Here is a 24,220-nt window from a genome sequence, read left to right on the forward strand (position 1 = left end):
CATAATCTCATGGTTAAATAGTCAAGTCTAGCCATGTGTGAGTCTAGTCTCATAGAGCTTCAACAACAGATGACAACTTGTGAGTTAGATTAAGAATGAATAAAAGCATTTCATTAATAACACGTTTGCGTTTGTCTGGGTGCTGACAAAGTAAAAAACAATTACTTTTTGACAATGAAGAACTGTGTGTGTGTCTCTCTCTCTGCTGGCGTTTGTAATCGTTTTTATTTTTAAATACATTTTGGCAAAGTAATGTACCATAAAAGTATTGTGAGACATATTTGGGTTAACATGTTCAGTGTTCACTGTGTGGTAATTTGTTTGGTGCGAGTGAAATTTTATTTAATCTCTGACCCAGGGAAAAGTGTGGTGTGGACGGCTGAGGAGAGAATGCAGGCTCGGAATGCAGGCTTGCGCTGTGTCAGTTATTCTTTTTGTCTTCTTCTGGCTTGGTCGGATAGTTTTTGTTTTTGTTTTATCAATAAAGTTTGATAATCGGCCAGTGAAAGCTCTGTTGTCCTTCACATGAATGCCTGAAACATTGTACCGAACCCATGATTTTACAGTATTTGTTCTTTAAAATACCAATAACAGCAACATACAGTTTACATAATATGTTGATGTTCCAAAATTAATATCATTTATGACCTTTATGACCTTCATTATGCTCTTCGTTAATGTCTAAGCTGAAACACATCATTATATCTCATTTTGTATTTCTTTTTAAAAAAAAATAAAAATCGTTTGCCCAGCCTAACAGTATTGTTGTTATTGTTTTTATCCTGTAAAGCGCTTTTAGGAGCCACCTTTAAAGGCGCCATATACAATAAAGTTCATTATTATTACTATTGTTTATTTGCTGGACAGAGAGGTGAACATTATTACGCAGAAGACAAAGATAGCGATTTACGTTGCATTGTGCATTGTGCTGCTGTAATACAGTTTTAAATAATTAAAAGTCTAAACAATATCAGCTTTATTTATGGGTTTTAAATAAAGGCGATTTAAACGCGATTTAAATCAATATAAATGTTTATATTGTAACGCATAGGTGACTTTTCATTGTTATTAAAATGACTTAAATTCGATCATGTTGTGATATTTATAAATTTGTTTGATGCGAGTGAAGTTTTATTTAATCTCTGACCCAGGGAAACATTTTATTTTTTCAAAGAAATGTTTGTTAAAAAAAAAGTCATGGCTCCGGCTGGATTCTGGCTTGTGTTGCGGTACATGAATATAATTATATCGTTATTAATTTCTTTAGATACGCGATTTCATATTATATTCCCTTTTAATCAAATTCTAAAAGTATGCTTGTTGACTCCGGTATCACGTTAGTTAAAGACTTTGATGCTTAAAATGTTTAGGGAGAAATGGAATACTGGTGTGTATGTTTTCTTTAAAGTACCGAGACCAGCCATATACTGTATGTTTATGTTCCAAAATTAATATCGTTTATGGCCTTCACACGCGTTACAGTATGCTCCTATTCTTTTTATGCTCAGCTACTAAGATTTCCCTTCAGTGGTAAAATTCCATATAAATATTCAATACTTAAACGGGCACAGTAAAGACATTAAATATACATATAGATACTGTATACAGTACAGTTTGCATACAGTAATATGTTTATGTTCCTAAATCAATCTCTTTTATGAGCATGTGAAAGGCATGGTGAATCGGAGATTCTGAAAAATTACTGTACTTTGCATGATTGGAAACAAATGTGTGATTGCGAAATGCTGTGGTGTTACTTTTACAAAGACGGTCAATGAAAAAAAGAATTTGTACCAGGGCAATACTTTGAGTTTACAGCTTGTCCAAGGTCATTCATTATTAATACTATTTGTAATATCTTCGTTAAAGACTTTGATGGCGACAGCTCAAACATGAGAGGTTGAGCTTTATTAGCTCCTCCTTGCGGAAATTCCGGATACTATTATTTTCTTTGTGGTACTATACGAGAATTTACGGTAACTCGCGGTAAACTGCGTAAAGCGCACCGCAAAATAGTGAGGTATCGCCCACTTGTTTTGAATGGCTGCATCTGTATATCCTCTGTTCATTGATGGATACCAAAAAACTTTTACTTTTCACTGGTTCCTGCAGAACCTCTGGTAAGTTCTAACTAACTTACCATTGCTGAAACTCGCTCTGGCCGTTGTTTTCAGCTAAGTGCAGCTCACCAAAAAAATACTCTTTTGTCACTTGATACAAAATAGGCTCCACACAAATACAGTTCTGCTGATATCTATGGTGAATTGAACAATATTATTATTAATAATAATAATGTTGGTTATATTGTTATTAATTCAGGTGGGTAGCTGCGTCAGCATGCGTAGGCTGCAAAGGAACAAGTAATAGGTTTATTCCATGCTGAAAAAAGAAGAAAGAAAACACAACGTTTCGGGGGTGGAGCCTTCTTCATGTGTGCAAGAAGAAGCACACCTGAAGAAGGCTCCACAGCCGAAACGTTGTGTTTTCTTTTTTTCTTTTTTTCAGAATGGAATAAACCTATATATTGTTATTAATGTAGTGTTGATCTACAAACTCTAAAGTACATACAATAATTACCACTGTGTTGAGAGTATTTGCTAGCAATTGAATAACAAATCAGATTTTTTTATCTTTTGCATTTTGCTGAAGGAAATAAAATTACACACTGTAAAAAGGTATAGGAATTCTTAAATTCTTACATTTCATTAAAATTGTAATTGTGGCATTCCATGTTGGTTTTGGATTCTTCTTGGACCAGCATTACACATGATGGTACTACAAAAAGAAATATGATTTCATAAGATCACTGCAATATATAAGTGATCTGTGTACATTTTATTAAAAAAATATACAACAATAAATATAAAATGGTGACATTGTTTTCAGAATACAAATGTTTCATCTTGTGTTTCTTTTGGTACCCAGTTATCATTAGCAGATTACTCCTGCCTGTCTGCATTGGTCCAAGTCTTCCTAGCGGGACATGCGCTGGTAAGCTGCAGAGCATGATTGTTTTCTTTTTAATGTATGTACAATATTGCCTGTAATTTACTAGGAGTGTTTCACATTTATACATTTCTAAATATTTCATTTCAAATTTTGGGAGGGTATGTAACTTGTTTCTGATAATGTAAAAGCTAATATTACAATATTAGAGGCTTTGCTTTAATCTATTTAATTTGCTTTAAGATCTAATCAACATTGCTTAAATAACTGTCATACTGTAAATGTCTGAATAATGGAAACAAATTCCAGGTTAAGTTCTATTTATTGTACTGAAATATCTGTATCTAAGTTGTATCTTTTAAGTTTTCATTTCTGATGAATAAGTGGTTGAATATGTTTTTATTCTTCTGGAAAAATAATTGTATTAATCAAAGTAATTGAGATTAAAAGGCTTAGAGTCAAGGAACTGTGTTTGAGACTTCTACTTTGAATATTTTCAGTGTCGTTTATTGATTTAAGTTATAACATTTCTAAAAAAAATCTTCAGTAAAATGTGTATGCTCCAAGCCAGTCTTAGAAATTTAACTAAATTAAAATTGGTTTGCCTGAATCTGTGTTCAGACATGTGATTTTTAAAGAAATTCATTTTTGCTTGCATAGTATTTCAGACCTGTATTACAGAAAAAAAATACTGGGATACAATTTTGAAATATGTTTGTTGACTAATGGTGAGAGATGGTGTTTACTATCACTTTTTAATGTATAGACTGAAATTACTTGCAGATGAAATTATTTTGGGCATTGCATGGGATATACTGTACATATACTGTATGATGGCTTCCAAAAATCCTGTCAAATGGGCTTTTTTTCAGAGTGTTCATTACCTTGTCAAGCTAACAATGTTATCCTAGTTGTTCGTGCATAATCTGTCTATAATGCTCTATTAATGCATTTTTATTGGAACATCTGAATGTGAATTTTTGAAAATGTAAATTGTTGAAGAAAGGTTTCTTAAACAAAAATGTCCTTTGCTTCTCCTGGTGATTTCAGTGTTGACCTTACTGTATGTAGATATGTTACACCAGGACTATACAGACAACTAGATTACTACAACATCTTTTTTTCTCTTCCTTTAGTGAATGTCAGACTGGTAAATGGGGGCCATGACTGTGAAGGCAGAGTGGAGGTCAATGATGGAAGCCGTTGGGTAGGAGTGTGTAAAGATTTGTGGGACAAAAAGGATGCTAAGGTGGTGTGCAGAGAACTGGGCTGTGGAAGTGCTCAGTTAACAACGGGCAACTTTGGGAATGGAGAAAGTGAGAAACAAATCTCAAAAGTTCAGTGTTCTGGCAATGAGACCTCTGTATTACAGTGTGAAAGGAAACAAGAATTTTGCTATGGCAGTGATGCTGCTGTTGTTGTCTGTTCAGGTAAGACTGTCATGTTCTGTTGCTCTGAACTTTTGTTAGAAATAGTAAAGATACTTGTATATGCATGTGCACAGGACAAATTATTTTACTTGTGAAGCACACATTATTGATCAAGGAATTTATTTTAGTATCAGAAATTATAGAATGATCCAGGAAACCACAAACTATCTAATCTAGTTTAAGTGTTTTTAAATTTGTATATAAATACTTCACAATTAAAAAAAATGCTCTTTCAATAAACGTACTTTCTAACCATTTAGTGTTATATACTGTAAAACATTCTCATACACGCAGTGAATAATACTTTATATAATGAAATTAAAGATAAATCTGCTGTTACAACCACAATTTTTAATGTTTGCTTTTTACACTTGCAAATCATTTGAACTAATCTAGTTTAGTTGAACTTACACCACCTTACCTCAATCATTCATATATAAATAGGGCAGAGTTAATTTTTGTAAATGACTTGTGATGTATAATAGGCTATATATTAAATTTTTAGTTAAATATTTAGATTACTCAGTAGTTGCTGATATTGGATAAATTATAAATTACCCTACCATTTTTATTAGCAACTTTCAAGACTACAAAACATTTGAGTGAAAAAGCACTTGTGGCATACAGATGCAGCCATTCAAAGTGCGCGTCACAGACACGTACCGCAGGTGACGTCGCTCAGTATGACGCAAGATGACGCGTGGCACCGCAGTAAGTGATTGGTTGACCAACAGGGGCACTCGTGGTTCGTTGGTCTGTCGTAGAAAGACTTACAGTAAACGTCTTTGCTGTGCCCGTTGTAGATATTGAATTTTACCACTGAAGGGAAATCTTAGTAGCTGAGCATAAAAAGAATAGGAGCATACTGTAACGCGTGTGAAGGCCATAAACGATATTAATTTTGGAACATAAACATACAGTATATAGCTGGTCTTGGTACTTTAAAGAAAAAAATACACACCAGTATTCCATTTCTCCCTAAACATTTTAAGCTTTGAAGTCTTTAACTAACGTGATACCGGAGTCAACAAGCATACTTTTAGAATTTGATTAAAAGGGAATATAATATGGAATCGCGTATCTAAGGAATTTAATAATGGTATTCGTGTGCTGCGACAGGGCTGTGTAGGGCTGTTTCGCCTGCCTTTTCATGCGAGCTGTGTTGTAGCCGACTGGTCTAGGTGCGTGACTAGCAACTGGTAGGTTGTGTGTTCAAATCCAGCTGGTACTGGACTTTTCTTTTAACAAACATTTCTTCGAAAAAATAGAATAGCGATATTATGGACAATCAATTGACTTTTATATTTCAAAATATCGCAACATGATCGATATTTGCGATATTTTGAACATATCTTCCCTTCTGACAGCGGTTCCTCCTTCTATTGTGTGTGTGTGTGCAACAGAGTAAATTTTTATAGAAAAATGGAGGCTGGACAGTATGCGTTACAATATAAACATTTATATTGATTTAAATCGTGTTCTGATTTAAATCGCAAACGCGTGTTTAATTATGTGTTTTTTAATCATAATCAGGCTAATGCATTTCTACATTTTCTGTATGAACCAGCTTAGAGGTTCATACAGAAAGACAGCTTGTGTTTAAATTGAGTGTAAGGTAATTTATGCTTCTAAAGTCATGGTCAGCATTTATTATCGTACTGTGCTGTAAACTTTTTCTGTGCCTAGTCACATTATTTTATAGCGTTTTTATTGCGTTATTAAATCTGGTGGCGCTGTGTGTTACAGTAGTTTCGTGACTCCCATGTCACATGGTCTGTGATTGAATCCCATAGAACTATGACTTTATTTTTTAACAAACATTTCTTTGAAAAAATGAAACGTTTCCCTTGGTCAGAGATTAAATATAACCTCACTCGCACCAAACAAATTTATATTTCTAAATATCACAAAATACGTTCATTGTCTTCCAATCGAGTCGAGTTGACATTGGAAGCCTGCCACACCCGGACTCTTAAACCAACGCATTAGCACGTCAAAGCCCATCGAGGGTATTGAGCCAGTATTGGCTTTAGTATTCCCCCCCTCTCCCCTCAATTCAATTCAATTCAAGGTGTTTTATTTGCATGACAGATGGGTACAAGCAGTGTTGAGTATGTATATTGTAACGCTTACGGCAGACAGGCACTGTGTAAGAGCCGGCGCACCAGAGCAGCGCACCGAGGAAGCGTCTGCATTTCTAACTTAGTTTTTAAAATTAGTCAAGCAATATGAAGCATCCCCTTTTACTTTGTGCCTGAGCATAAAAAGAATAGGAGCATACTGCAACGCGTGTGAAGTCCATAAACGATATTAATTTTGGAACTTAAACATACAGTATATGGCTGGTATCGGTACTTTAAAGAAAACATACACACCAGTATTCCATTTCTCCCTAAACATTTTAAGCATCGAAGTCTTTAACTACCGCGATACCGGAGTCAACAAGCATACTTTTAGAATTTGATTAAAAGGGAATATACTATGGAATCGCGTATCTCAAGAAATTAATAACGATATAATTATATTCATGTTGCAAAAGAACTGCAACGGACATAAAAACTCCCTTGCTTTTAATAGAGCGTTCCATAATTTCTAACTACGAAAATGCCAGGTGAAAGGATTTGTAAACATATTTTGTTAAAGCAAGTCAGTTTTTTCCGCAACACATAAAAGACATTTTTCCAAGAAAGTTTAGCCTTTGTCACTAATGAAACCAATAAATAAAGACATCAATATAGAAATCTTAAGATTTGTTTTATTTAATGTTGGTAGCAGGATGAACTGTCAAAGTATATATTTTGTCGCAGAGTTGCTGCAAGATGTTAACAGTGAAAAAGGTATTTAGAAATGAGTTATTTCAAGATGAAAATTTTCAGAATAATTGCAAATCTAGCAGGATAGAGAAAGCACAGAAAACTGGCAGTTAGATTGATCAGATTAGTATGAAAAGTCATTTAGCAAAGGGAATTAGAAGAGTGACAAACTAGTATACTTTAGATCTTTTTTTTCTGAACCAGGGACAATCTGATCATGTTTCCCTATAACAATAATAAAAAACTTTATTTGATATATCACCATTAAAGGTGGCATCTCAAAACAATACAGTAGATGTAAAAACAGATAAAAGGACCACAGATTACAAAGTAAATGCATATAAGAAATACAAGCAGGTAGAGGTGCTACCAAAATTAGAAAATGAAGCAGATACAGACACTAAGTCTTCTGAAAAGAAAGGTTCTGAGGTTAGATTTAAACTGGCCCTGGTGTGTGTGTGTTTGTGTCTGTCCTGTGATGGACTGGCGCTATGTCCAGGGTGTATTCTGCCTTGTGTCCGTCGCTTCATTCATGTGCATCCAACACACAGTTCAACGCTAGCAACTACACAAAATCTAAAATATGAGCTCTACTTGCCACTTACAGTACCAACAGTACCAGCTAACTTTAGTAGTGACATTTTCATGGATCTTTTTAACAATAAAATTTACAACATCAGACTTCAGACACAATTAAACAGGCCTCAAAAAAGTCTGGTACAAACATTTTCAGCATGGAATAAACCGTTACTTTAATGGTATAAACCTTAAATGGATTCATATTCTCAATAAGATTTGGTGCTCAGTAACATGACTTAGAAAATGACAGAAGACATACGTATCATGCTTATCCTTCTATTTTTCATAATCGTAAACTCCTTAAGGCAGTTACATTTTCTCTGTTCTGACCTGGAGTTACAGAGAAATTTAAATTCTAATAAGAGATTTGTAATGAGGAAAGTCATACCAATCACTCATACAGTACCAGGATTTGCAATTACAATACAAATACTTTCTTTCTGTATGTGTTTATTTTGCAGTTTGAGTCTATGGCATTCCTTTGGGGGTCTATACTCCAAGGCATGACTTTTTTATGTATAAACATCAGTATTTACTGCTATTAATTACTGTACGATTTATAGTTGAAATCTGAGCCTAGATATAAAGTTAGATATAAAGTTAAAATCTCGACAAAGCAATGTAGGAAATACAGAGAAAATAAATCCTTTCTGACATCTAAAATCAGTTTCGATCAAGGTCTCTAAAACGAACAAGAAAAAGAAGATTTTCGGAGGGCAATTACGCTGTGTTTATATAGAATAAGTGATTTATGAGCAATCTAATTTCTTGTTCGTTTAAAACAGTGAAATGTCAGCTGTAAAAGATCGCACCAGAAACAGCACTCTCTCTGCCTGTCATAGACGTTCAGGAAAGGCTGAATGAAGTCATGTCAAGTACAATAATTCGGAGATCAATAATACCAGTTGTAGGACAGTATATAAGGAGGATAAGGATTTTGAAGTTGACTCGAAATCTGATAGGTAACCAGTGCAAGGACTTGAAAACAGGTGTAATGCATCCCTGATAGGATTCTTGCTGTCATATTCTGAACATATTGAAGATTGCTCAGTGTGGATTTAATTTCCCCAGTGAACAGGATGTGCATTTATTAATTCTAGAAAAAAAGCCTTTCTTGATTTCTCTAGTTCTTAGTTTCTCTAGTTCCCTTTAAAATAAACTATTATTCCACAATGCAGAGTATTACATGGCCAGTATTTACACATGATATTTGTGATTTAAAGAAATTAACACAAGCAGCTTTTGGAGATTTAAGTGTTGGCTGAGTTATTGCAGGATAAAAGACTAGAGATGTTGGCAAGAAGAAGATAGTTTGGGGAAAGCTGAGGAATACACTTATAACAAGAACACTTCCTAATGGGGTTAGGCATACTTTTGATGAAGATGATGAAGTTAACAGACTATATGTTTACATAGATACTGAAATAAGGATTGTATTTTAGTTTATGTGTAGTTGCTGGCATTGAACTGTGTGTTGGATGCACATGAATTGAAGGAATGGGCAAACATAGCTGATGCGGATCCACAGAGCCAGCATATTAAGATGTTTATAATTAGAGGCAATTTGTTTAAATAACTAGGTATGGATACTGATGTGCAAGAGAGGTGGAAAGGCTGTTTCCTTAAGCCAGCAGTATAAAATATTTTATTCTCAGTGAGATGCTGCCATTTCATAGTGGGTTTCTAACACTGTGTATAGTTCCATCCACACAGTGCCTTTACTTCCATTTCTAATCTCTTTATCCAGTACAGAGGATTTGGAGCCTATCCCAGTAAGCAACGGACACAAGGCAGAATACACCCTGGACATAGCGCCAGTCCATCACAGGACAGACAGACACAAACACACACAGACCAGGGCCAGGTTTCCCATAAACTAATTAACTTACCAGTATGTTTTGGAGTGCAAGAGGGAGTCATATCACACATATGGAGAAAAACCATGTAACCCAGAGAGAACATGTAAACCCCACACACACAGGATGGCAGGAATTGAACCTAGGACCCCAGTGCTGCAAGATAGCAATGCTAACCACTTTGCCACCATTATAAATGGATGGATAGCTTAGTTATCTTTCTAGTTCACAGGTTTGCATGCATAATTTAATTTTGAAAGCCACTGAGACATCAGGTACTACTGTTGTATTTATGAAAAAGAAACAAAACAAAAAACATACTAACAACTGTGCCATCCTACTCCTTAGCTAATACATTTTATTATTCATAAACAGTTAACATTGTTAGCAAAATATTTTGAATTATATTTAACCCTATTTTTTCTTTAGTTTTGTATTTAACTTATTATATGATAGTCAGACTTAATGTATATTTGAACAATGAAAATATATTTTTACAAGATTTTACATTAAGCACTTAAAATTAATATGGTTAATAATAGTAAACTGTAACATGCTGTAACAAGATCGGTTAAACAGCGAAGAAAATGCTTTCAGAGAAAATGTTTCAGGTGTGAAGAACATAGATCTCCAATGCAATTTCAACCAAACCTGTTCCCACACACCCTGCCCCCACTACCATTAGAATATACACAAAGCACTCAAATCTTTCGAGCTAATGATCAGGTGACCCGAGAGAGAGCGAGAGAAACACCAAGGGGTGCGGAACCAGGGAACTATTTACATGGAAAACGGGCGATCTCCCCAGACTGTCCGCCCGTTTCACTGTTACCTGGATACCTCTTTATTTAGAACTCACTAACACTGATTTTTAGTTTAGAAGGATTCAAGTAGGGTTTTAGATGAAAGGCAGCGACCTTAATCAAGCCCAAATCACAATTGAACCCATTCAGAGCTTACATTACATTTTAGCGTTTCATTCTGAGCAGAAGACCCTCACACCTGAAGAAGGGGGAGGTGTTTTTCGCTGGAAATCTCGCCTGCTTCTACTTTACAACCGGAGTGCTGGCTGTGACGAATTAAACCGGTATTACAGGTTTCAATCACAGACCATGTGACATGGGAGTCAGGAAACTAACACCGCGCCACCGGATTTGATAACGCTATAAAAACGCTATAAAATAATGTGACTTGGCACAGAACAAGTTTACAGCACAGTACAAAAATGCTGACCATGACTTTAGAAGCATAAATTGCCTTACACTCAATTTAAACACAAGCTGTCTTTAGCCCTCTAAGCTGGTTCATACACAAATGTAGAGATCCAGGCTCAGAACACACAGCTTCATTAGCGAATACATATGCAGGACAACTAGAGAAGACGTTTTACAGAGGAAATCCAAACCAAAATCCGCAATATGGAAACAGAACCTGTGTAATTGTTGATAGATGATGTACTCGTAACATTTTTTCAAGACGAACTACAACATTTAAAAAATGACTTGTATGTACTTGATATCTCTAATCAATCCACGGGTCCCAGCACGAAACGAAACTAAAACGCATACCGTTTCGCGCTTCTTATTAGTTGCTCAAAAGTAATTTGACCGTATGAAATGCATAATATAAACCTAGAAACATATACGTGAGTAGTACTTAAGCACTGTAGTATCTGTGTTAAGACATACCTCTCAAATACTGTAAATCAAGTTAAAAATATCTCAAGACAGATTCTGGTCATAATGAAACCATGTTTCGTGTATGTTTTCTTTAAAGTACCGAGACCAGCCATATACTGTATGTTTATGTTCCAAAATTAATATCGTTTATGGCCTTCACACGCGTTGCAGTATGCTCCTATTCTTTTTATGCTCAGCTACTAAGATTTCCCTTCAGTGGTAAAATTAGATATGAATATTCAATACTTAAACGGGCACAGTTAAGACATTAAATATACATATACATACTGTATACAGTACAGTTTGCATACGGTAATATGTTTATGTTCCTAAATCAATCTCTTTTATGAGCATGTGTAAGGCATGGTGAATCGATTCTCAAAAATTACTGTACTTTGCATGATTGGAAAAAAATGCGTGATTGCGAAATGCTGTGGTGTTACTTTTACAAAGACGGTCAATGAAAAAAAAGACTGTGGACCAGGGCAATACTTTGAGTTTACAGCTTGTCCAAGGTCATTTATTATTAATACTATTATTAATATCTTCGTTAAAGACTTTGATGGCTACAGCTCAAACATGAGAGGTTGAGCTTTATTAGCTCCACCTTGCGGAAATTCCGGATACTATTATTTTGCTAGCGGTATTTACCGGTAACTTGCGGTATTTACCGGTAACTTGCGGTAGACTGCGTACAGCATACCGGAAAATAATGCGGTATCGCCCGCGCATTTTGAATGGCTGCATCTGTAAATGTAATTCAAATAAATGAGAATTATATCAATAGCAGTGTTACCTGAACAATAAGTATAGATCGAATTATTCAGAATAAATGACTAATAATGCAGCTGTTACACCCTGACAGGCAGTGGCTCACAACCCACGGTAGCCATGGGTTAATGCAGTTCTCTCCAAAATGAACACATTCCTCACGGGGCTCCAATTATTACACACTCGGGTCTCATGCCGATTCACCCTTCCCCTTCCTTCTATCAAGCCGGCTCCTCATCTAATCAACCCTGACCTGTATAAAACATCTGAAATGCCACAGGGATTATCTGAGCTTCCAGAGACCACTACACTCTGATCTGCCCTTGCATCTCTTGGTTCTTACAAAAAACCTAGAATAAACCCTGAACTCCTGTTATTTGAACTTGCCTTGACCCTGTTCTGCCTGAAACATCCCTGTGCCTTTTCCCTGTCTCTGTAACAAGTCTTGTTCCCTGCCTGGATTCAGCTTAGACTCCTGTCTTTTTCAGTATTTTTTCTCGCCACCATTTTTCTCTCTTCAGCAATCTTCATCAGTTTCCACAAATCGCAGAGCATCTGCAGTTGGATTGAATGCCTGCCATTAGACGCAGCTGTCAGCTCAGGTTAACCACATCATAACAGCAGCATAATGAGTTATTCATACCACATTGCACTTGCTTCTTTAAAATATAGTGTTGCAGGACTGGACTACTTTGTAAAACCACCAGGTGGCGCAGTGAATGCTTAATGAGGCATATTGAAGCACCCGAAAATGTCTGGTATCGAAAATCCTGATCAATCCTGAACCCTGTAGGGACAATCTTTTTCCAATTATAGAGGTTAATCTGTTTTGACTTAATTAATGTTATTATGTATATTATAGTGTGTTAAATATTAAATTGATATTAAAAGAGTAGATCTGTTTTAAATAAAATTACACAGAAGGATATATAAAAAAATAGTTTATTATTATAACTTGTAAATGCAATGTGCTTTTTTAAGGTTTATATCCACATTAAAATAATCTATATTTTGTTGTATTGTTGTATTGTTAATTTAAGTAACAAGTAATTAAACACAATTTTATTTTAGATTTTGATTGTGAAAAATATATTTCATATATAATGTACTTTAAAACACTCTATATAATGTGCTGTATACTGTAATGACATGGCGAGATGGAAAAAAACAATGAAGCCCAAAAAGAAAAGAAAGACACAAAAATAAACCCAACACTCAGGACTGCAGAGTGGTAGTGGCAAAGAACAAGGAAATCACTAAATATAATTAAGTAAGCACAAACAAAAGAAAAAAAAAGGCATAAGGAAACAAGGAACCAGCAAACATGCAGTAAATCAGCTACTGACAGAACCCTAAATGAAGGGTGAGGGAAGTATTCAATGAAAAATGGAACTAATAATTACATTTTTTTACATTATTTGGTCACCCACTGTGAAAGTTTGCCTGAGCGTGTTCTAACAGTGCCATGTGTGTATACGGCACTTGCTCTGTCATGACATATACAGATGCAGCCATTCAGAATGCACGGAGTATGCTGCATTAAAACGTGGTAGGAGTGGCACGTCGCAACCCGTCATACTGCAGTTATGATAATAGTATCCGGAATCATCTTGTAAAGCCGTCACCTGGAGCTAATGAATCTTATGCTCTCATGTACAGCATTTGAGCTGTCACCAGAAAACGCATGGTTTCAAATCCCAGTCACTGCTGAAGGGCAATCTTTTTCCAATTAAGAATTTAAGTTGTATACTCTTTAGACTTTTAAATTTAAACTGTGTATTACAGCATGTTAATCATTAAACATTAAAAAGTTGGTATATGTTATAAAAGCAAGATTGCTCAGTTGGACAAAAGTACACAACCTACCACCTTTATCATAAATATTTTAATTATGCAGAAATATTTTATGCATACAAATCTTTATGGAAGATATTACTAATAGTATTAATAATGAATGACCTTGGACAGGCTGTAATCTCAAAGTATTACCATAGTCCACTTTCTTTGTAACTGACTTTATTTTTCATTGACAAAAAGTAACACCACAGCATTTCGTTGATCCGATCACGTATTTGTTTCCAATCATATAAAGTAAGTTTTGAGAATCTCCAATTCACTATGTCTTTCACATGCTCAGAAACGATATTAAATTAGGAACACAGAAATATTATGTAAACTGTATATTACTGGTATTGGTAGTTTAAAAAAAAATACACACCAGTATTCCACTTTCTTCCTAACATTTTAAGCATCAAAGTCTTACATGTGGTTATTTTGGAAACGTTTTTACGTGCTCCTTCTGACTATATTAAATTTATATGCTTTGTAAAAAGTTTTAATGTTTTAACCTTTTCTGCAAATACGCTCGTTATCGGATTGTTTACTTTTGTTTAAAAGCATACATTTAGAATTTGATCAATAGGGAATATATTATGGAATCATGTATCTAAAGAAATGAATAACGATATTAATTTAAGGATCTAAATATATGTTTTTATATAGCTGGTAGTATTACTGTACTCCACTTTCTTTGTAAACACGTTTTTTTAACACCTGAATCGCAACGGGTGAGAAAGAGACAGAAAAAAGTGAATCCTGTTTTTCTAAGGTCTGTAGCTCAAATCCTGCTTAACTATAAATTAGACACAAGAAGAGAATTATTGGACAATGTTGTGAGGCTCTGGTGAATTTTTCTCTGTAAACTGAAGAGTTAAAACTGCCTATTTTTACACTTGTAAAAAAAAACATTCCAACGTTAATGCGACACAGAAGATATAAATAATGTAGTGCTTTCGGGCTCACATTGGTTTGTGCCCTACACCATGCGGGACCGCTGTGTACATATGTTCACAATGAGAGAAATACTGCTCAATACAAGTTTGTACGAACAACCCGCATAGGTGATATTTAGAAATATATATTGTAGTATTTCGGGTTCGGCAAGGACGGGCACAGTAATTCAGACACTCGTTGACTGAAAAACGGTGCTTTTATTTTTCGGCACAGCCAGCCAGACTGAGCAACACAGACACCAGCTAGCCTCAGGACAGCACTGTTAGAGCACCACAACTCATGCAAAACCACATCACAGCACAGATCAAGCAGCAATATCTCACACACTGGGACACACACACACAAACACAACATAAACTGGAATGCTACAGAATCCTAAACAGACAACAGACTCAGTGTACACATTACTGAAGCTGAAAGTTTAGCCTTTGTCACTAACGAAACAACTAAATAAAGACATAAATATAGAAATCCCTACATTACAAACTCCAAGCGTTTCATTTAGTCTATTGCTACAATATTGACAGCAGTGCAGTTACAAGGAACATGTCAAAATGTTTCCAAAATAAAAAAAAATTAATGATTTGAGGGTTTTGATAATAATACAGAAATTATAACAATGACCCTGTGTTGCCTAATGCTATTCATGTCTACTACCCAACCAAAAGAAGGTCAATTAATTCGACACATAAATACTTTATTTTTTCATTGACAAAAAGGTCCCTCCTATTCATATGAAAGGCAGTGATGTCACCATGCTGGCAAGCCCTGTCACCTGACCAGCAGATGCACTGCATCAGAGAGAATCAGTATAGCTTCTGGGAAATACATTTTTCCTGCATCAGAGTTTAACTCGTTCAGAGCGCCCTACATTACAAACTCCAAGCGTTTCATTTTGAGCTGAAGACCCTCACACCTGAAGAAGGCTTCACAGCCGAAACGTTGTGTTTTCTCTCTTCTCTTTTCAGCATGGGATAAACCTATTACTTGTTCCTTTGCAGACTACCCAGGTTGACGTAGCCACCCACCTGAAGCAGTTAGTGTTGTACAGTGATAATAGATGTGGGTAATGTCATCCCCATTAAACAATGTGCTTATCGCGCAAATCCTGCTAAACTAAAAATAAGACACATGAAGAGTATTATTGGACAATGTTGTGAGGGTTTGGTAGAATTTCTCTGTAAACTGAAGTACTTTTGTCCAACTGAGCAATTTTGCTTTATAAAATATACTGACTTTTTAATGTTTAATGGATAACATGCTGTAATACACAGTTTAAAATTATTAAAGGTCTAAACGTATACAATTTAAATTCTTAATTGGAAAAAGATTGTCCCTCAGCAGTGATCGGAATTCGAAACTAAGCATTTTCTGTCGACAGCTCAAATGCTGTACATGAGACATTAAGCTTTATTAGCCTTACCTTGTGGTTTTACAAGGTCTTACAAGGTGCTTCCGGATACTATTATCATAATCTAATTTGCATGTGGTATAATGCGGTAGATGCGCCACGCCTACCGCGTCTTATCGCAGTGTTCTTTGCGCACTTTGAATGGTTGAACTTGCGTGAAAAATACTCACAAGGTTTACTTATCAAACTACTGTGAACAGTTTCCAAATGATGTTTCAATGTTTTGGGGAGCATGCTCTCAGCAGCCAACACTTTAAGGCATACAACACACAGTGGACATTCTTCAGTGTCCACAATTGTGCACATGAAACAGAAGTTCAAGAAACTGTCATACTTTATTTGCGTTTCCATTTCTCTTTAGAACTAGGCTCTGTATCCTTCATGATCTTTACTCATATTTAAAAACCTCTCTATTGCGATCGTCAAAAACTCACAAAATGACCATTTATAGAAACATGAAACACTGAAGCCATGGTTAACTGGTTTGCTGCTTACAGATTGCCGAATCTCTTGTCTAGTGTCATGTGACACAATCTAGCTAGGTTGTGCGCGACTTGTACATTCTGTGTGCACATACAGCGCTTTTTGCTCGTAAAATTTTTCTTTCACTGGCAATACCTGAGATGTCCCTGACCGACAATGGCACTTCCCCAAGCAGTGTGATGCACAGTTTGAAATCACTGTGTAAAGCGCTCATGCGCCATCTAAGAGCTGGCATAAAATCTGCCAAAAAACAGTACAACTCCCAGATAGAACACCACTACAACACCAACGCTAACCCACTACACATGTGGCAAGACATAAATACAATCACAAGCTACAAGAACAAAACAAGCCCTGTAAGCGCCACTGACCCCTCTCTTCCAAACAAGCTTAACACCTTCTACGCACGCTTTGAAGCTCATAAACCTGAACCAACCACCTGGACCACTGACTACCCTGTCACCCCACCCCCCACACTGTCCAAACTAGATGTGTGGAAATCACTAAGTAGAGTGAACACACATAAAGCTGCTGGACCTGATGGTATCCCTGGCCTGGTACTCAGAACATGTGCCTGGTAGATAGCTGATGTCTGTACTGACATCTTCAACCTGTCCTTGGCCCAGGCCACTGTACCTAGCTGCTTCAAGACGACCACCATTGTGCCAGTACCAAAAAAATCAGCACCCACATGCCTGAACGACTACTGCCCTATTGCACTCACCCCTATCATAATGAAGTGCTTTGAAGCTGTAAAACTACTTATTCCACACATTAAAGCCAGCATTCCAAAAACACTTGATCCGCTCCAGTTTGCCTATCGCACAAACCGCTCCAAGGAGGATGCAATCTCTATGCTTTACACACCACACTAACCCACCTGGATAAAAGGAACACCTATACAAGAATGCTATTCATTGACTTTAGCTCAGCATTTAACACCATCATACCCATAAAACTTTCTACCAAACTCAGGGCTCTAGGTTTAGATACAACCCTCTCTAGCTGGATCCTAGACTTCCTCACCAGCAGACCCCAGACTGTCAGGATTGGCAACCTCACCTCCAACACACTCACCCTTAACACCGGTGCCCCTCAAGGCTGTGTGCTCAGCCCACTGCCTTTCTCCCTGTTCACCCACGACTGCACTGCCAAGGCACAAACACCTGATCACTGACAATGATGAGACTGCCTACATGGAGGATATAAAACAACTTACAGACTGGTGCTGAACCAACAACCTATGTCTCAACGTCAGCAAAATCAAAGAGCTGATTGTTGACTTCTGGAGACAAGGAAAAGTCCACTCCCCCATCTACATTGGAGGGTCTGCAGTGGAGATGGTGAATAACTTCAAATTCCTAGGTGTTTATATCTCTAAGGACCTTACATGGACACTCAACACCTCCAGTCTCATCAAGAAGGCACAACAGTGGCTGTACTTCCTGAGAAGGCTGAAGAAAATACGCCTGCATCCACAGATCCTCAACAACTTCTACAGATGTACGGTGGAGAGCATACTGCATCACAGTCTGGTACGGCAACTGCACTGCATCCGACCGTAAGGCACTGCAGCGGGTGGTCAAAACTGCCCAACACATCATCGGCAGTGCCTTACCATCCATCCAGAAAAACTACAACACCAGAAGTATGAAAAAAGCCACCAAAATTATGTATGACCCCACTCACCCCAGTCATAACTTGTTTGTCCCCCTACCATCTGGCAGAAGGTTCCGGACACTCCAGTCCCACGCAACTAGACTCCAAAATAGCTTCTTCCCCAGAGCTGTCAAGCTGGTAACGCCCCCACTCCCTCCCATCATACTATGATCTCTCCTAACTTCTTCCTATACCCACAATGACTGTACTCCAACACCACTACATACATAACAACTGAATGTAAGCTGAAATTGTACTGTCCCTTTGATAGCTCAGTAAAATTGTATTAGTATTTATTAATCACCGTACTATTTTTGCACTGTTCTTTTTCCCCTGTATTACCTTGCACTGTTTTTCTCCTGTTGTATTCTTTTCATTGTGGATTTTGCACAGTTTTGATTACATGTTATGTTATTACACTGTTATTGTTATTGTGTTACTGTCTATTGTCTTATCTTCTGATCTATTTACATACTGCACCTGAGTGACTAATGAGAAACACTTTTCACTATACTATGCACCTGTGTAAGTATAATGACAATAAAGTTTAAATGAATTGAATCTAATGGCATGAATTATAAAATGTAAGAAAAAAACAGCACCAAAGAAAGTGGAATATGACGAATATTGACTAATTTATTTTTATCTCAAGGGCCGGTTAAAATTGGTTGGCAGGCCAGATCCGGCCCGCGGGCCATAGTTTGCCCACAGGTGATTTAGAGCAACTAGAGATCTCCAGATTCCATTACTCAGTAATTGTGATCAGAACCATCTAGTATGAGAGAAACTGAATTGGCATCTTTACCTTCAAGGATCTGGCGGTGAAAATGAGGGTGGCCTGAGAACAGTATAGAGTGTGGGGCTTTAACTGTACTGAGGGTGGAAAAAAAAAGACTCAAGATGGGCGGGGCTGAAGGAGGTGGAGCTGAATGTAGGGAATTTTCCAGCTTGAGCAGATGGGGGTTAATATCGGCTACAGAGCGAGAAAGTGGTTCTAGAGTTTGAGAAAGCTGCTGGGAAATCTCCAGAGAAAGAGAAACTGCGAGAGAGCTGGGTAGCTGTAGAGGAGGAAAAGGTGGAACTGGAGTGTTGAGAGAAGGAGGAGGGGCTGCCTGATTTGCAGAGGGAGGAGCTGTAGGTACTGCTGTAGAGAGAGAGGAATGAAGGACTGGTTGACCTGAAATGGAATCGCAGAAAAGTAGAAAAAAAGGGGGCTAAACTGTCAGAGTGAGGCATAATAGGAATACATCTGTCGAACAGTGATTTGAGGAGATTTGGAAGAGGCCATTCCTTGTAAAAGAGATGAGTCAGCGTATCTGAGGTGATGCAGCGGTGTTTGAATGGCATAATGCGGGAGGCTGGATGGGAGAAGCAGAAGCATCAGCGACGGGGGAAAGAAGGATTAGGTGGAAAATTAAGTTGAGATGGTGAAACAACGGAAAATGAATAGCATGGAGAATCTTCAATGTGCTGGAGGATAGGAAGGCGGTCTGGAAATGATTGAGAATTAGGCCTGCAAGCCATTATAGGTCTAGTGCTCAGAATTCAAGTAAGTTCAAATTAAAAAACTCTAGACGTGTGTGTAAGCGGGGCTAGAGTTTAAACAGGAAAGATAATTGAATGATAGAGGAAGGGACGGAGCACCCCCGCTTCTCCCCTAGAACTCCACCTATTGGTTTCCATTTAAAACAAAATATAGCAGTGCTATACTTCCGCTAATTAATGATAATCATTATTATTTATTTACAGAGAATGCAAGAAAGCATGTTAAAAACTGCAGAGATCATTTAAAAGAGGTAAGTTTTTCTGAGCAATGTGGATTGTAAAGAATCATATCATATGGCATTTGTCTTGTACCTTCTAGAAGTGTATAAATAGATTAAATAATGTGAGGGTACTATCCTTGACTCCTCTTTTAAACTTTTAGACTTAAGACTGCTTTAGACCCAGTAGGTGTGCCTTTTAACAAATTTCTCTAACATCTTTACTAAAGAGGTCAATGCCACTGATCTGAAATCAATTGTCTTGGGGGTTTTGTTTTGCAACAGGCGTTTGTTTCCAAATTTTGGGTGATTCAAGAAAATACAGTGAAATATAGTACTATGCTACTCATCACATGGCATAAGTACCTGCGCACTGATATTACAGGTCCTTGACTTTTTCTGACATTTGTTTTCTTAAGAATATTTGAAATAGTATCAAATGCAACCTGGCAATGAGTTTCTCTTTAAGCTCCCTAATTTCTCCAAGTCATGTTTATCAAAACTAAATTAAAAACTGTTTATTTTATCAGCTAACACTTCGTTAGTGTTAAAAACATCAATATTCACCGTATTTTTGGAGAAATTACCTTTGTCCTGCAGCCCCACCACACTGAAGTTTTCATAGTTTCCCCACTCCATGCAATTCTTGAATTATTAGAATTGAGTTTTAATCTGCACTATCCTTTGTTTATATACAAACACCTTTTCCTTACGTTTTTCTCTTTATTGTGCCATCTCTGTCCAGCCAAAGGAGGGTGCCAAAACAACGGTCAGATCCGAGACCAAATCTGATTTTATAAGCCCAGTATCTGTAAAGGCTAGGAGACCAGTATCCCTGCACTCATGGAGTTAATTTATATTTGCTTGAGGACGTTAGTTTTGTTCCTAAGAAACTGAACATTTCTCAGGATTATTGATAGCAGAAGAGTCAGGTGAAGTTATTTTTATTCCTCAAATGGACCCCACCACTTTTACCATGCATGCAGCCTGTTTTTTAAAATATTTTTTTCTTATTTTTTATTGTGATGTTTGCCACAATAATGTGTGTACATGACTGGTTCCATTTGGAGCAGAAATTCCCAAGAGTACTGAATCTTGTCTGCATTTAGGGGATATAGTTAGGCAGACTCTGTACATAGTTTAAAAGTTAATAAAAATAGTAAAATAATTTTTTTTGAATTTTTTATTATTTTTTTATTAATTTCACATACAGACACAAATACAAATTAAACAAAATATGCAAATATGTAAAACTTGCATACATATCCTATGTCTGGAAATAGGATCCATATGATTATAGAAAAGGTAGGTTTGTTCAGTTTGTTAGAGCTCTTTGAACAAGTAATGAGCACATGAAGCATAAACTATTAAGATTTTCAGAACTCTTTAGATAAAATTCCCATAAAAGTTTATTTTTTTCAAATTGCAGGAATTAAGGTGTTAGAACGGTTTAATGTGGTCAAAAAATAAGAAAGGAACAGGTAAAGGTTTATTCCATGCTGAAAAAAAATGGACAGTGTTGCAACTGTGGGGCCTTCTTCAGGATAAAATCTTGTGTCTCTTTCCTTTTTCTTTCAGCATGAAATAAACCTTTATCTGTTCCTTTGCAGCCTATGCATGCTGACACGACTACATATTCCAACTTTAATTTAGTCTTATATAATATTAGAATATATGCTGTAGCTTAAAGTGTAGATTTTGAATAAAATAAAATGCAGATGTATATCTGGGTTTAATAGAATATATTTAATCAACTTGATAAAAACACTACATGTTTTTTTCTTAGAACAGAAAATACCATGATGGTGCCTTTTTACATTTTTCAAAACTTCAAAGCCATTGAGAAAAGTCAACCTTGTGGATTTCTTCAAAATTAGCAAGTAAACATGAACCAAAGTGGACACAAGTGGAAACCATATGAGAATGTACTTAAAACCAAAAACAAAATTAACTGCTTTAATCTAATGGTTGAGGGGGTCAGGAATGGGCTCCCAGCCATTTTTTGAAGCTGATGCTCTGACTTCTTTCAATTAATGGCTTCATGACACATTTGGATCAATTAGCTATATGCTTAGGAAGTCATCTTTCAAATGATCTTATATTCCTTAATATTCACATTTTTGCTGCCTGTGAGAATCTACAGTATAGTAAACTAGTCAGTGATTGTGAGTAGTAATTTTGTGGTGAACACTGTACAATGTTTAATACTGTATGTCTTGATATTCTAGACTTTTTTTTTCTTTTGCAGATAAAATCTACAAATTTTATATATGATTTTTTATCTATTTACTGCTCCAACTCTAGTGAAACCAAAAATGAACCCCAGGTTTGTAACCCCTTTTCTCTTACATATTTTGAAGTTTTATATTTCCACAAAAAGGTTTCTAGCTTCTTTGCTTTTCCAAGTACTTGCTAGAAAAATTAAGAATTCTTCCCTTATTTGCAGTACAGTATGCATGTAGTCTATATTTTGGGCTCCAAACCTCAGACTTGGAAAGCTGTGCTTCTTCAGGTTTTATTAGTCTTTTTAAATTAGCTGTACCTGAAGAGTTCAGAAAACCTACCAAGCTGTAACTATTAAACTAATAATTACTTCAATTAGATTTTTAATTGTTTTGCTGGAATGAAAAGGCTGCAGGACTGGAGCTTTCCAGGAGATGGTATGAGAAATACTGACTGAGAACAGATTCTCTCAAATAAGAGAGAGATCACTTTATTGGACATTACACTTTCTTGAATTAGAAATTGGTCTTTTTTGCATAGTCCAACTTGCTCTCAGTGAGACACATAGACAGGGAGAGAAGAGAGCACAGGTCAGCCATTTATACAGCGCCCCTGGAGCAGTTGGCGTTAAGGGCTTTGCTCAGGGGCCCAATGGAGTAGGATTCCTCTGCCGGCTGCGAAATTCAAACCAGCAACCTTCCAGCCCCAGGCACAGATCCTCAGCCACACAACCACTGTACCGCCCTATATTGAAGAAAGCACACTTCTGCTGCATGTTGTTGAAGCAGTTTGGATTTGTTTGTATATTTTGAAATGTATTGATTTTCAATTTGTTATATTACAGAAAGTTGTTGGACTCTTGAGCTCTTTCCTGAAAAAACTTGAGATTATGAGTAATTTGACTAAAGAAGAGGGGACAATAGCAGGAGAAATCATCCTGCAAAGTGTTGAGAATATTGAGCTGACTGTGTCTGCTAACTTTGATGAATTCATGAAGAAAAATAAAAGTGATGATAAACTAGGTATGGAAATAAATATCTGCTACATAATATGGTTTCATTCATTTTAAATGGTGTGCAACATTAACTGCAATATTTTCTCACGATAAATGTAACAGTTTTTTATAACAGAGTTACAAATTTAGATTTATGTATGGTCTATTTTTTAATTGTCACAAAAATCAATAAATATATAAATAGATTAAATAGGACCTCAACCTTTTATTGGAAAAAAAAAATCTCAACTGTTTTTTACCATAATCTAAATTACATAATCATTATAGAACTATGCACATTTTTACTGTTTTAAACATAGCATTGAAATGTGAATAATGAAATTATTTAAGATTTGTTGCTTATTCCCTGATATTATTGATTATTATTGTTATACTTTTAGCTGTCAGCACAAAAAGAAACATTGATATCTTTCTGATACTCACAAGCATTACTGCATGAGTATTCATGGTCATTTCAATGTTTAAGGCAATATCGTTTGCTTTTCCTTTAAAGTGGAGCACAGTATATAACAGAGTCAATTATATTAATTTGGAAGTAGAATTGTGCTGTGCAGTGACTTATACAAGATATTTGAAAATTGTTGATCAAGAAATAGTATAAAATGTTTCGGGAAAGTATAATTATACTGCAGAAAAGAAAATGCATCACCTGTTATTTTTAAGCACCTCTTACTTTGTTTGAAATACATCCTGTTTACACATTCCCTCAGACATTTTCACATTTGCTCAGACAAAACATCATGATACTGTAGGTCCTCTATCCATTTTTACATTTTCCAAAGTGGACATCCTTCGTGCA

The 24,220-nt window shown here is 36.3% G+C and overlaps 1 protein-coding gene across 2 annotated transcripts in view; it reads left to right on the forward strand.

The window, feature by feature from the left end:
- The window catches only part of LOC148820906 (adhesion G protein-coupled receptor E3-like), a 32,381-nt gene that overhangs the window by 1,816 nt on the left and 6,345 nt on the right, over positions 1-24,220 (forward strand). For both annotated transcript variants that reach the window (XM_088932712.1, XM_088932713.1), the window contains exons 2-6: positions 2,926-2,991; positions 4,083-4,376; positions 20,170-20,216; positions 22,432-22,509; positions 23,251-23,428. In XM_088932712.1, coding sequence (XP_088788838.1) covers positions 2,926-2,991; positions 4,083-4,376; positions 20,170-20,216; positions 22,432-22,509; positions 23,251-23,428 — 663 coding nt within the window. The remainder of the gene's footprint in view (positions 1-2,925; positions 2,992-4,082; positions 4,377-20,169; positions 20,217-22,431; positions 22,510-23,250; positions 23,429-24,220) is intronic.

Source organism: Atractosteus spatula, chromosome 14 (genome assembly GCF_055471065.1).
Source record: "Atractosteus spatula isolate fAtrSpa1 chromosome 14, fAtrSpa1.hap1, whole genome shotgun sequence".
Classification (NCBI taxonomy): Eukaryota; Metazoa; Chordata; class Actinopteri; order Semionotiformes; family Lepisosteidae; genus Atractosteus; species Atractosteus spatula.